A 14694-nucleotide genomic window follows, 5' to 3' on the forward strand; every position below is an offset into this window, starting at 1 on the left:
AACAAGTGTGCCCAGATACCTGGGCCACTCCATCAAGGTGTGTATCAATCATAAAGAAACATGATCAGGAAATGCATGAAATAGCTTCAAAGAAATTCTTTGTGAAAAGCTAGTGATATAAATAAATCTACAAACCCGAGCAACATCAGAACTCATCTGGTCCTGATTGCGCAGATTGGAGTATTGCTCCGCAATGTAGTTTGCGGCCTCAGAAGTGAGCACAGGTTTAACAATCTTTGCAACGTGGATGTACTTGCGCATGAACTCCATGCTGACAATCTTCTCCCTGCAACACAAGAGCATGAGGCAAGTCATTTGGTTATCATACCAAGTTAGACAAAGGTACTGGACATGTGAGCAACAATAACATGGCAATTGCCCATTGTGTATCTCTGGACGTTGAAGGCAAAGTCAACCAGTCCAAGGAAAGAGTTTGTGAATGGTCATATTGCTCTAATAGTAGCCACAAAACATTTTGGACTAAAAAAGGATAAATCAAGGTACTTTCTATGGTAAAGTAGTTAAACATGGTAGATGTCCAAAGGAGTTGGGAAGCCTGGGTGCATAGATCTTTAAAATATCACAAACAGGTTTTTAAAAAAATAATTCATTGTGGGACATGGGCATCACTGGCTGGCCAGCATCTATTGGCTGTCCCTAGTTGGGAGAAATTAAGGACTGCAGATGCTGGAGATCAGAGCTGAAAATGTGTTGCTGGAAAAGCGCAGCAGATCAGGCAGCATCCCAGGAGCAGGAGAATCGGCGTTTCGGGCCTGAGCCCGTCATCTTTAGACCCTAGTTGGCCCTGAGGGGCTGGTGGTGAGCTAACTTCTTGAACCGCTGCAGTCCACCTGCTGTGTACTGACCCACAATGACCACAAAGTGAATTCCAGAACATAACATAACAGATTATCAAGTGCAGAATACAATCAGCAAAGCTTTATATCAAGAGGACTGGAGTACAAATGTGCAGATGTTATGCTGCAGTTACAGAAAACCCTAGTTAGACCCCACTTGGAATACTATGGACAAATCTGGGCACCACACCTTGAGGATATATTAGCCTTGCAGAGTGCACATTGTAGGTTTACAAGAATGATATCTGTACATCAGGGTTTAAATTTGAGGAGAGATTACACAAAGTAGGCCTGTATTCTCTAAAATTTAAAAGAGAAAGGCATGATCTGATCAAAGCGTTCAAAACACTAACAGGAAATGACAGGCTAGATAAAGATAAATTACTTCCACTTGCTAGAGATTCTGGAACTAGGGGACATTGTCTAAGAATTAGGGCTCGACCATTCAGGAGGGTGTCAGGATGGAAGAGGGTTGGACCACAATTTCACAAATTGGTAGTGGATGCTGAATCAGTTGTTCATTTTAAATCTGAGATAGAGTTAAGCAAAGGAACAAAAGAATATGGTCCAAAGGCAGATATATGGCGTTTGGCCATGGATCAGTCATGATCACACTGAATGACAGAACAGGCTCATGGGGCTGAATGGCCTCCTCCTGCTCCTATGTGCCCATCAGATTAGGAGAAGAACAAACACAAGAATCAAAACAATATTTAGTGATGAGTTACCCTTCACAGAGACAAGATTAGTGAGTACGAGAGATACCAACTCTCTTCACTCGGTGACAGTATCCAGTATTTATTTCTCACGACTAATCAGAAATAGAGTTAGTCATATCTAGCTACCGACTAGACTTTCACATCACCACTGCGCTGTGTAGCTCATTAAAATAATTTCTTCAGTCATTATGAAAAACAAAAATATAGAGAGCCTGGCTACCAGTGTACAGTGAATTTCTATATCCCTTGATATTCACTAGTGAGGACCATGAACACGAGTGCGACATTTCCCACAGCAGTGACTCCAAGGTCTCTTGCATGTCACTTAATTTGAACTAAACTACAGTAATGCCAGGAAGCACCGTTTCCACAAAGATCTTGAGCTGGTTATCGCAAATGTAAACGTGTGCCCAGACTATTGCCATTTCCCCAACACTCCCACCCTGCAGGGTATTTCCAGCACTTTCTGTTTTATCCTTAAACTCAAAAATCCGAACAATATGGAGTAACAGTAAGAGCAGCCTCAAACTAGCAGAACAGCAGAAAAAGCTCAAAGCATTCAGAAGACCTCCTCACAGTCACATATTCCTGTAGAGGTATTCTGTTGAACATTAAAGATCCTCACAACGAGTTTCAACTAGAGATTTTGACTCAGGGTTGATCTGGGTTCCTCAGCATGAGTTGTACGATTACATTAGATTCCATATAGTGTGGAAACAAGTCCACACCGACCCTCTGAAGAGTAACCAACCCAGACCCATTCCCCTTAACCTATATTCACTAATGCACCTAACATATGGGCAATTTAGCATGGCCAATCTTTGGATTGTGGGAGGAAACCAGAGCACCTGGAGGAAACCCACGCAGACACAGGGAAAATGTGCAAACATACAGACAGTCGCCTGAGGCAGGAATTGAACCTGGGTCACTGGCGCTGTGAGGATGCAGTGCTAACCACTGAGCCACCATGCCACTCAATTCGGATGTTTAACTTATCCTTAACTCAGAGTTACTCAATTGATTATCCACAAGGCCACTGACTTTCTTGAACTGGCTATGAAAAGCTGCTGCACCAGGAAGTTATAACATAAAAAGGTGCACCTACTTAAAGCCAGCTCAATTCCCGTACACCATCAAAACAAGTTAGAAACCCAGCCTTCTCCAGGCCAATGAGCCTCAAAGGGTAGTGATTAACGGCTCCATTTCGAAATGGCAGGCAGTGACCAGTGGGGTACCGCAGGGATCCGTGCTGGGACCGCAGCTTTTTACAATATATGTAAATGATATAGAAGATGGTATCAGCAATAACATTAGCAAATTTGCTGATGACACAAAGCTAGGTGGTAGGGTGAAATGTGATGAGGATGTTAGGGGATTACAGGGTGACCTGGACAAGTTAGGTGAGTGGGCAGATGCATGGCAGATGCAGTTTAATGTGGATAAATGTCTGGTTATCCACTTTGGTGGCAAGAACAGGAAGGCAGATTACTACCTCAATGGTATCAAATTAGGTAAAGGGGCTGTTCAGAGAGATCTGGGTGTTCTTGTCCACCAGTCAATGAAGGCAAGCATGCAGGTACAGCAGGTCGTGAAGAAGGCTAATAGCATGCTGGCCTTCATAACAAGAGGGATTTAGTATAGAAGCAAAGAGGTGCTTCTGCAGCTGTACAGGGCCCTGGTGAGACCACACCTGGAGTACTGTGTACAGTTCTGGTCTCCAAATTTGAGGAAAGACATTCTGGCTATTGAGGGAGTGCAGCGTAGGTTCACGAGGTAAATTCCTGGAATGGCAGGATTGCCTTACACGGAAAGACTGAAGCGACTGGGCTTGTATACCCTTGAGTTTAGAAGACTGAGAGGGGATCTGATTGAAACGTATAGGCTTATGAAAGGACTGGACACTCTGGCAGGAGGGAACATATTTCCGTTGATGGGGGAGTGCCGAACCAGAGGACACAACTTAAAAATACGGGGTAGACCATTTAGGACAGAGATGAGAAACTACTTCACCCAGAGAGTGGTGGCTGTGTGGAATGCTCTGCCCCAGAGGGCAGTGGAGGCCCAGTCTCTGGATTCTTTTAAGAAAGAATTGGATAGAGCTCTTAAAGATAGTGGAGTCAAGGGGTATGGAGATAAGGCTGGAACAGGATACTGATTAGGAATGATCAGCCATGATCATATTGAATGGCGGTGCAGGCTCGAAGGGCAGAATGGCCTACTCCTGCATCTATTGTCTATTGTCTATTGTCTAAATCCTTTCCAAAATAGTAAAACCTCTAGTTCTGGCGTCATACTAGTGAATGTCTTCTGTACTTCTCCAGTACCTCCAGTGATCAGAACTGATAATTTTCATATTACAAAGATAAATAAAAAGCGTGACAAGATTGCCAATATTTAACCAGCTTTACTTTATCTGTATTTAACTGATCGATATCATAAAACAACTGCACAAATCTATTTCCTGTAAAGAGATCAGTTAAAACCTCACTCAGTGCTACTATAAGGGGCACAGTGCTACTGTCTAATTCTTAGTGCAAAAGACTCAGTAAGGTTAACTTAACCCTGCAATACCACCTCCATTCAGGATAGATCCGTTTGCAGTGCAAAGTCAAGAACAGAGAACGAAGCTAGTTTTTCCAGAGGTCGATTGTAAGAAAATGCCTCCCACATAAAGAGAAAAAGTAGCTCAGACTCCTCTTACTCCCAGTAATGAGTATTCCCTTCACATCTACAAAATGGACACAAGAACAACTAAAGTACAGTAGAATTCCTAGCAACCACGTGCAAACCTCAAGCTAAATTATCGCTGACTTTGTCAATCCCACTTTGCCACCCAAATCCCATATCTCTCAAGAGATCACAAAGAAGGATGATTAAATCTGAACAACCCACATTGCATTTAGATGGACCTTTCCACTTAAGTCACATTCCAGCACAGAACCGGAGGATTTCCAAGAAGAGATGCTTTCAAAGCTATTTACCTTGCACTGAAGAGGACCGAAGCTTGAACACCAGATTTAAGGAGCGATAAGAGATTGTTGAATGAAAAAAGGGAAGCTATCTGGTCTCGACTCTTGATGTCGAGCTCCAAGGTACACTTTCTACGGCAACGTCTCAACAATCAGTACCACTTACCTCACCGTTTAAATTATTACTCCCTTCGCAATTTAGCGTTTTTCTATCTGCCCTCATGAGAGCAAGATAGAAAGCGTCAAAAGCATGTCTCTTCTCTAGTTTCTACTTGGGGTGACAAGAAGCAGGGGCATATATGTACCTCACCGCTAAACATAATGGAGAAAGGATTCAAAGGGTCTGTTTATGGAGTGAGATGAACAGGGAATGGGAGGAATCTTATGTGAAGCAAAAAACTTGGTGGTTGCGGGGGGCTGGGGGCAAGGAAATGGGAGATTTGGGGAGAAGACCTTCAGTCTGTGGAGGGAACAGCCCATGTTTTAGCGCAACTCTTCTACAACCTTCAAGTGGAAAACAGCCTGTGCACGCTGAAGCTCAACAGCACCAGTGGCACAATTAAAACACAAATAGAAAAATATCTGATCCCAAGATCAGTGCAGATCACTGACCTCAACTGATCTTAGTCTAACAATTAGTTGCGAAACAACCCAAGAGTAGATTTGATTGAGATTCTTAAGATCTTCAAGGGTTTGCAAGATTTAGGGAGACATAAGTGTTGGGTTAATAAGTGGAGGTCACAGGTTGAAGATGCTTGGCAAAAGAACCAGAGGAGACATAAGAAAAACACTTGTAAGCAACTAGTGATAATGACACAGATTCAATAGTAACCTTCCAAAAAGGAGACCACTGCAATAGTAAGAGATAATATTGCAGGGACAGACTCTGACTCATTCTTCTTCAGAAAGGCCAGCACACATCCTATACATCAAGATTCTGCAGTGTTTCATTCAATGGGCGGCACGGTGGCACAGTGGTTAGCACTGCTGCCTCACAGCGCCAGAGACCCGGGTTCATTTTTCCCGCCTCAGGCGAGTAACTGTGTGGAGTTTGCACGTTCTCCCCGTGTCTGCGTGGGTTTCCTCCGGGTGCTCCGGTTTCCTCCCACAGTCACAAAGATGTGCAGGTCAGGTGAATTGACCATGCTAAATTGCCCGTAGTGTTAGGTAAGGGGTAAATGTAGGGGTATGGGTGGATTGCGCTTCGGCGGGGCGGTGTGGACTTGTTGGGCCGAAGGGCCTGTTTCCACACTGTAAGTAATCTAATCTAATCTAATCTAATTTAGTTTACAAACCAGGTAGGAGGGGTTAAAGTGGTTTATAAATTAATTTAGTCCAGGTCAAAACTATAACAGGTTAGTGACTTGTTACCCAAATACTACCGCCAAATGCGTAGCTGCTTTGAATAATTTATAACAGATGTTGATTACTTATTCTGAACCCAGACTCAGAGTGAGACAATTCAAAGCCAGTCAATGCCACAAATAACTCATTGGCCAGGCTACGAGGTGAGTCAGTCTGTGTTGCAGGTCCAGAGGATGCAAGTTTCTCGACTCATCACTTTACAATCTGATAACTAGGTGCAGCTTTGCTAAAACTTCAACCACACTACAGATCAGTGGCTTTGATTCCACAAAGAGGTCACCCAGGTATGACTACTAAAATTAGTCATCAACACATTTCATTGCCCTTCCTGCTTTGTTTAATTGATGCAACTTGTAATTAAATGTCACAGCCCAGTCATTTGCCCAGAGCCGTAAGACGTAGTAAGACATCTGGACTATTCGTATGATCAATTAAACCCTTAACACTGGGAGAAGGGATGAGATAACTAATAAGTACATTATCTTACCGTAGATCGAGAAACTAGTGGTGGTAATGGTGTCCCTCAGTTGGCAAATTCAAAGATGAAATCATGATGTGATCGACAAGCATTGATAACAGCCAAATATAGAAACATCATAAGATTAGAACCAGGCCATCGAGAGGCCGTAAGCCTGTTCCCCCATTCAATAAGCTCATGGCTGATTTTTGAGTGGACTCAGCTCCACTTACACGTCCATTTACAATATCCCTTCATTCCTTTAATGTTCAAAAATCTAGCTTTGCCTTAAAAACATTCAATGAGGTAGCTTCAACTGTTTCACTGAGCAGGGAATTCCACAGATTCACAATCCTTTGGGATTCCTCCACAACTCAGCCCTAAATTTAACTCCAGCTCATTCTGGGGCTATGCTCCCTGGTTCTCGTTTCACCTGCCAGTGGAAACAATCTATCCCTTTCATAATTTTATACGATCCCCTCTCATTTTTCTGAATTCCAATGAACAGAATCCTAGTCTAATCTAGTCGACATGTCAATTGGACAAACCAGGTTGGTCAGGTAGCCTTCAGGAGGAGTTTGTTGAGTGTGTCTGTGATAGTTTTCTTGAACAGCATGTAATGGAACTGACGAGGGAGAAGGCTATCCTAGATCTGGTCCTGTGTAATGAGAAAGTAATAATTAACGATGTCACGGGAATCCTCTTGGAAGAAACGATCACAGAATGGTTGAATCTGGAATACAAATGGCAAGCTGAAGATAAAATCTAGTACTAGGGTCCTGTGCTTAAACAGGGGAGACTACAATAGAATGAGGGAGGAGTTGGCTAAAGTAGATGGGAAGCAAAGACTTGATGGTGGGACAGTTGACGAATAGTGAAGGACTTTGAAAGCAATTTTTCTTCTGAGGAAAGACAGAGGGAACTGGGATTATATTCATTGGAATTTAGAAGAATGAGGGGGATCTTGGAGAAACATAACATTATGAAGGGAATTGATAAGATAGAAGTAGAGAGGATGTTTCCACTGGTGGGTGAAACTAGGACAAGAGGGCATAGCCTCAAAATGAGGGGGAGCAGGTTTCAGACTGAATTGAGAAGAAACTTCTTCACCCAGAGGGTTGGGAATCTATGGAATTCCCTGCCCAGTGAAGTGGTTGAGGCTTCCTCATTGCATGTTTTTAAAGCTAAGGTAGAAAACTAAAGGAATCAAGGATTATGGTGAGAGGGCGGGTAAGTGCAGCTGAGTCCATGTAATGATCAGCCACGATCTTATTGAATGGTGAAACAGGCTCGTGGGGGCCTGATGGCCTACTCTTGCTTCTAGTACTTACGTCCATGTATGTTCTTATGTTATGTTCTCAAGCTCTCCTCATAAGCCAAACTTTTCAACTCTGGAACTTAGTGAACCTCTTCTGCACCCCCTCAAGTGCCACTACATCCGTTCTCAAGCAAGGAGACTGAAACTGTACCCAGTACTCCAGGTCTGGCCTCACCAGCACCCTATACAGCTGCAACATAAACTCTCTACTCTAAACTCCATCCCTCTTGCAATGAGGGACAATATTCCATTTGCCTTCTTAATGACCTGCTGCACTTGCAAGCAACCTTTTTCTGATTCATTAAGAGGCTACCTTGCTCTAATTTCCTCTTCAAATAGGGCTGAAGCTGTGGATGTTTAAAGGATTTTCACAAGTTGCTTCAGAGGCTCCTCAAAGCTGAAGCAAATATTGCAGCATGGATAACATTTGCTGACTGACTGGGAGCAGAGTTAAGGTGAGATGAACTTTGCTCAGAATTGAGAAGGGAAATAGAGCATCTCGAAAGTTTGCACAGGAGCCATTTTGATAGGTGTAAGAGATTAATATGTGGGAAATATGGTCACTAAAAGGAAAAGCACTTGCATTTGTGCCCGATGATTCAGGCCATAACAGAATAGCAGGAACACGTCACAGTTATACTCCAAAAAATAATTATTTGAACAGAATTCAATCCACTCTTATGTGAGATAGCTGTTTCTGTTAGCTACACTCCTTAAAACTCACCCTCCTCCAACCCAATTGCTTGTTTTAACCCAATTAACAAAAAAGGTAACATTTAATGTCCACCAGGAACAGAGAGAACCCAGCTTCTTCTCCAATGCCCTCACCCCCACCTCCTTCCCATACTACTCACCAGAAGCAGTATGAGGGTTATAAAGATGCAGGGAAGGAAGTGAGGGAATTGAATATTGCATTCATTAATAGTTTCCCCACTTCTATAGAACTGAATCACACAAAGTTAACCTTCATTAATATGTCTTGACAGGTCTCAGGCATTCCCTCAGATGACAGATAGTTATTAACAAACTGTTCAGATAACTCATACTGATCGTAGGGCAGGTGCAGTGTCCAAACCTCTGGACGAGGAAGCTAAGGTTCAAGTGCTATCTCCTCCAGAAGTGTGTAATAATATGTCTGTTGATATTTTCTAATTGACCTGTTCAGAGATACCTATTATATACCTTTGGAGAAGTGCGATTTCAGGAGGCAGAGACATATGAAGGTCTGTAACTCAGGTTGACGTTCTGGATCTACACTTGCTCGCTGAATTGGCAAGTTTGTTTTCTGATATTTCGTCACCGTATTAGGTAACATCATCAGTCAGCCTCCAGTGAAGTGCTGGTAGTATGTGCCTCTTTCTATTTATGTGCCATGCCTTCTTAAGTTGGGTGATATCATTTCCTGATCTTTTTCTCAGAGAATGGCAGATGGGGTCCAAATCGATGTATTTATTGTTGGAGCTCCGGATAGAACGCCAGGCCTCTCGGAACTTTCCTGCATGTCTCTGTTTAACTTGTCTAGGGTCAAGTCAAAGTGGTGTCCTTCTTCGTTTGTAAGCAAGGATACTAGTGGTGGTGGGTCATGTCTTTTTGTGGCTAGTTGGTGTTCATGTATCCTGGTGGCTAGTCTTCTGCCTGTTTGTCTGATGTAGTGTTTGCTACAGTCCTTGCATGGCATTTTGTAGATGACATTCATTTTGCTGGTTGCTTTACTGGTTCCTTTAGGTTCATTAGCTCTATTTAAGTTTGTTGGTAGGTTTGTGGGCTACCATGCCAAGGGGGGCTGAGTAGTCTAGAAATCATTTCAGAGATATCTTTGATGTATGGCAACGTGGCTAGAGCTTCCAGGCGTACTGTGTCTGCTTGTTTGGGTTTGTTGTTGAGAAATCAGTGGATTGGGTTTATTGGGTACCCCTTCTTCTTGATTATGCTGCATAGGCATGTTTCTTCTGCTGTTCATAGTTCTTGGATGCTGCAGTGCGTTGTGGCTCATTGAAATAATATACTGATGCAGCTCTGTTTGTGGGTGTTAGGATGATTGCTTCTGTAGCTAAGTATTTCGGCTGTGTGTGATGTTTTCCCGTAGACACTGGTTTGAAGTTCTCCATTAATCTATACAGTGTATTCAAAAAGAACAGTTATCTAATAAAAACAGCACACCAATAATACCTCAGTGGTTAGCACTGTAGTCTCATAACACCAGAGATTCCAGCCTTGGGTGACTGTCCGTGCTACATGCTCCCCATGTTTATGTGCGTTTCTGCTCGGAGCTCCCATTTCCTCCCATAGTCTAAAGGTGTACAAGTTAGGTGGATTGGCTTTGGTAAATGCACAGTTACAGAAGAGCACAGAAGTGAGAGAAATGCCCTTTGGATGGTCAGTGCAAACTCGATGGGCCGAATGGCCTCTTTCCACATTGTAGGTATTCCATGAACACTGTTCCCAAGGCCCTCTGTCACATGACAATATCGACGAGACATTTCAGAATGTGCAATACCACTGAAAGACCTCAGTTACGTTACCCAGTTCCAGGAAATGTCTCAGTTGCATCACAGTTGCTGCAGGCTTGCTCCATCACATGATCACAAACCACAAAGGCCTAAGGCATCCTGAATCACTCAATGAGAGAGCACAGAAACACCACGCTCAGACCACCTGATCGAATTCTTCACGAGAACTATGGAGTATGATCCCACATCCCCCACTCTTCAAGCTATTATCTAAACCACCATGAACCCACAACACAACAGACCGTTTCATGAATCTTTAAGTGCTGTGATTCCAATGTTCTCCTCAAATGTTATCTTTTAAAGTGCAAGCATTCCTTTCAGAACAAATGAAGCAGCCAATCTGTGCACAGAAAGGTCCCGTGAATTGCAATGAGACAAATGCAGAGTTTAGTACTTATTACAGACATTGGTCAGGGGTGAAAATTGACTAGGACATCATCAATACTGGGAGCTCTTACCCCACCTCTCTCAGCACTACCCAGGAAGTGTCAACATGTGTTCCGTGCTCAAGTAAGATTAGAATCCATGAATTTCTGACTTATTGGGAATAGAGACACTTGAGAAATTATTTTCACTGTGGGTGGTTAAGGATTGCTCTGTGATATCTTCACGGTTATCAAGGCTTAAAATGGAACATCACTGCCTTTGACTGGTCTCAAAACAGCAAAGACCCAAATTCACCACAGGCATTATCATAAACATTTCTGCATATTGTGTGGTTTCATCACAACTCATCACTGAAAGAATTCAATAAATTTCCCCAAAAAGGCAAATCAGTTTCAGCTAAGTAGGTCCTCACAGACACCTGATGCACTGACTGCTGCTGCCGTTCTGTAATTTTCTATTATTCTGGACTTTCATTACAGTCATCAAGTCAGGGTTCACCTGAAGTGATGCGTTTCATTAACACTGCCCTGTCACACAGTGGGAACTCAATTCAAATGGAATGGAAGTTCCCTTCCCGAGAGAGAGATATTAGAGGGCTTCAGATTTGCTCTACACAGAGTTCTAGTCAACGCCAACTCATTCTTGTGTTGCCTCAGATGTCTGGTCTGTGTCGCTTTATTGAAGGGAGAGAACCTGCACTGTATTTAAAGTGAAACTATATTTAAAGACATGGGACTCTGGTCCTGCACTGTCCACTTGGTGCTGGATACAGGAGTTTTAAAAGGGGAAAATTGTAACTTTCCAGTGAAACTGCAGACATTTCACTAGATAGGGAATCAATAGGATCTGCTGGAACTCTGTTGTGACACTCCCTCAATATTATTCTACTTTAGCTTCAGTTGAAGTGCAGGTATCCAGCCAGTTTGCGTCTCACCCCATGACAGTGACTAACTAATCCTATTTGGGTCAAAGACAGAAATGTTTCAATCTCTTCATTGGTTCATTGAATAGTCAACTCCTTTTCTGCACTAAAGCACCACAGATAGAAATCTGGTTTCACGAGAAGCTAGGGCATCATACAGACTACTGTGTAGCCTGTAACCAGTCTTTCCACAAGAAAAATGTTGTCGTCTGCGGTAATGAACAGACATTTCAGCAAGTATAAAAGCTGACCTACATCAGGGGCTCAAGAAAGCAGTCAGAGCGCGTGATGAGTAAAACAAAATCTTCCACGATTCCATTACCTTGGGTCCCAGTTTCTACTTGCAACTCCTACTGCTGAGAAGAGAAAGTTTCCCATCCTTGGGCTAACACATGAGCACACACCCAGGGCAAAACCAATCACCATTCTATAATACTCACTCAATCTTACTTCAAGACTTTCTACTGCCAAACTCTTTCACTGTGACACTATCATTCCCAAACAAGGATATTCCACCACTGTCTTGGCCACCTATTCTATATCCTACCCATCCAGAATGTCACTGTTCTGATGGTATCGTACAGCACCACCTGAGCAATCATTGCATTGGTCGCTAATTCGTGTAATCTCCAGCCTCCCCAGTTTCTCAAATGCAATATTCTCATGCTGTGGCGTTAGCCCTCCCAGACTCACCGAATTTACATAGACCCTGGCTATTTGATCCTTCATTCCATTATTTGTGGTCATGTCTCAACTGGAACCTTCTTTCGGTATTCCTTGCACACCATTTTTTCAATCCCGGCCTCGTTAAACAATTCGTGAGCCCAATCTCTCTCATTGACATTGCTACTGCTTGTTTGATTTTACCTCCACCAAGTTCTTCGGCGCACTTTAGGAAACACAACCTGTGAAGCTGCTCTATAATTCACAATACAAAGCCAATTTCCCAGCAAGAAAAGGCTGGGTGAGGGTAAGAAAACCCAAGAAGTGGGTCTGATACAGGAATCTATTCTCAGATGTGTTTGACACCACAGCTGCCTTTACTGTACTACTCTTTACCCAGCACCTTGCAACTACATAAACTTCATGTCCACAAAGTCCTTCATTAGTACTTTTCAATATACAGGGTCAATTGTAATTCCTTGTCATCATAAGCTAAGCCAGTTCTGTGCTTTTTAAATACAGTATCTGAAGGCAGGGAGTGTACAAATCACTTCACCTCAGTATTAGCCAGAGAGCCCATGCGAAAGTTTTCTCAAAAGTTGTGGTGGATCAGAACTAGAGGTCTTTTATGTGGTTTCATTAGAGAGAATCACTTTTCATTAATAGAGGCACAACAGGATATTCTCAGAACTCACGTAAGTTCAGGCTGAACCGTACATTGTGATTACACAACATGATGAAACAGGAACATTTGTGAGCTCATGCATTTTCCTCAATATACACAGAAACCAGTGTGTACAATTCTACAAATTCATTTCTCGGTAAATAGATTTAACAAGTTCGGTCATTACCATAAGTAGTTAGCACTGGTGTCTCATAATACCAGCGATTCCAGATGATTGTTTCAATTTCCAAACTAATGCAACAAAATACATCACAAACATGAAAGAGCTGCAGGCCACTCAAACCACCAAGGCCATGATTTTCAGACTGTACACAACCTGCATGGTGGAAATCCCATCAATTCAATTATATTGCAAGGATGAATTTGCACAAGTCTTGTCCTGTGCCTATTTGGGAATGAACCAAAGCAGCAAAGACCCATTGAACTCCATATTCTTGAGAAAGGAAAGACAATCACCTCTCCACTCATCATTACAGTTCTGAATTCCATTTTCCCTACACAGTATTACCCCAGCTCCTTTTGTTGACATGTTATTCAAAACATCATCAATTGTTTACGTTTGGGTAAGGAATAATTTGCAGTCTCTGATCAAATTTCCTCTTGAATGTACCAAATAAAGCTCAGTTCAATGACATCTCAATGCAAGATCCTCTGCAGTGCCTTAACAGCTTAAAATCTTCAAAACGTCGCTTGGCTAAATCGCTCTCGCTATTCCAAGGACAGTCTTACCATGTGAAAAGACCAGAATTAATTCTGGTGAATCCTGAAATCCCTTCAGATACAAGTTGATAGTCAAACACTTTGATAACTTCCATACTTCCTCAAATTTCACAAAACCTTCTTGTTGGTTCAGAAACCTGTCATTACAAACAGCATTCTCCCGCCGCTGCAGTCCCCAAATTAAATTTTAGATCATAAAAATGTGGAAGTAGGCCATTCAGCCCATCGAGTCTACTTTGACGAGTTCCTTGTTGGAAAAAAAGCCTTCCTTAGATCAGTGTTCACGAGAACATATGAATGAGGAGCAGGAGTAGACCATGTGAACCCTCCAGTTTCTGCCATCACACAAGATCATGGTTGATCTGATTACTCGCTTCACTTGACCTTTCATTTTGCACTTAGCGAGGATCTACCTACGGTAAGGAAATTCAAAAAACTCTGCCCTTGAGGAACAGAGCTCCAAACACACACAATCTTTAAAAAAAAGCTCATCTTTCGCAGGTAACTCTCTAGTTCCAGCTGCCCCAACAAGAGGAAGCAGCCCTTCCACAAGACCGCTCAGAATTTTATATGTTTCAAGTAAATCCTCCCAACAAAATTCAGATTTCCAAGAGTTTTAATCCATCCATCTCTACTGGATGGGCACACAGAGCTGAATGGTCAATGTATTGATTAAGTTACACTACATTACTCTCCAGTACATACCAAATCAACTGGAAACATCAATTCTGCCATCTTGTGGCAGATCAGAAAATGCCAACAGTCTATACATCTGGAACTGCTTGCACCTTCTCTTCTATAATTGGATGGTGTGGGCTGTTAGCTGGGAAGCTTTTAAAACTGCCTGCTTACATGACACTGTCTGCTGATAATCTCCACAGGAACCTACCTGTGTCTCTTGGCTCCATGTAAAAGGTTGTCATGTTTTTCATAAATCTGGAGCTCCTGCTCCTCTTCATGAATGGCATCAGGATCCTCTGTTGCCAGAATATCAACTGCACTGCCCAGGGGTAAGGCTAAATAAAAAAAAGGCAAACATCAGATTTGAGATCAGCAGTGTTGAATTAAGAGATTTAAGTCATTAACCCTCCAATTCCATTTCTCAAACAAAAATGATATGAC

General features: G+C 42.6%; 1 protein-coding gene across 2 annotated transcripts in view; it reads right to left on the reverse strand.

Annotated features, from left to right (window-relative positions):
* LOC140482688 (zygotic DNA replication licensing factor mcm3-like) overlaps positions 1 to 14694 on the reverse strand; it is a 43985-nt gene that overhangs the window by 8425 nt on the left and 20866 nt on the right. For both annotated transcript variants that reach the window (XM_072580207.1, XM_072580206.1), the window contains exons 11-12: positions 14462 to 14588; positions 136 to 286 (exon numbers count right to left, since the gene is read on the reverse strand). In XM_072580207.1, coding sequence (XP_072436308.1) covers positions 136 to 286; positions 14462 to 14588 — 278 coding nt within the window. The remainder of the gene's footprint in view (positions 1 to 135; positions 287 to 14461; positions 14589 to 14694) is intronic.

The sequence above is a fragment of the Chiloscyllium punctatum genome, chromosome 11 (assembly GCF_047496795.1).
Source record: "Chiloscyllium punctatum isolate Juve2018m chromosome 11, sChiPun1.3, whole genome shotgun sequence".
NCBI classification, from domain to species: Eukaryota; Metazoa; Chordata; class Chondrichthyes; order Orectolobiformes; family Hemiscylliidae; genus Chiloscyllium; species Chiloscyllium punctatum.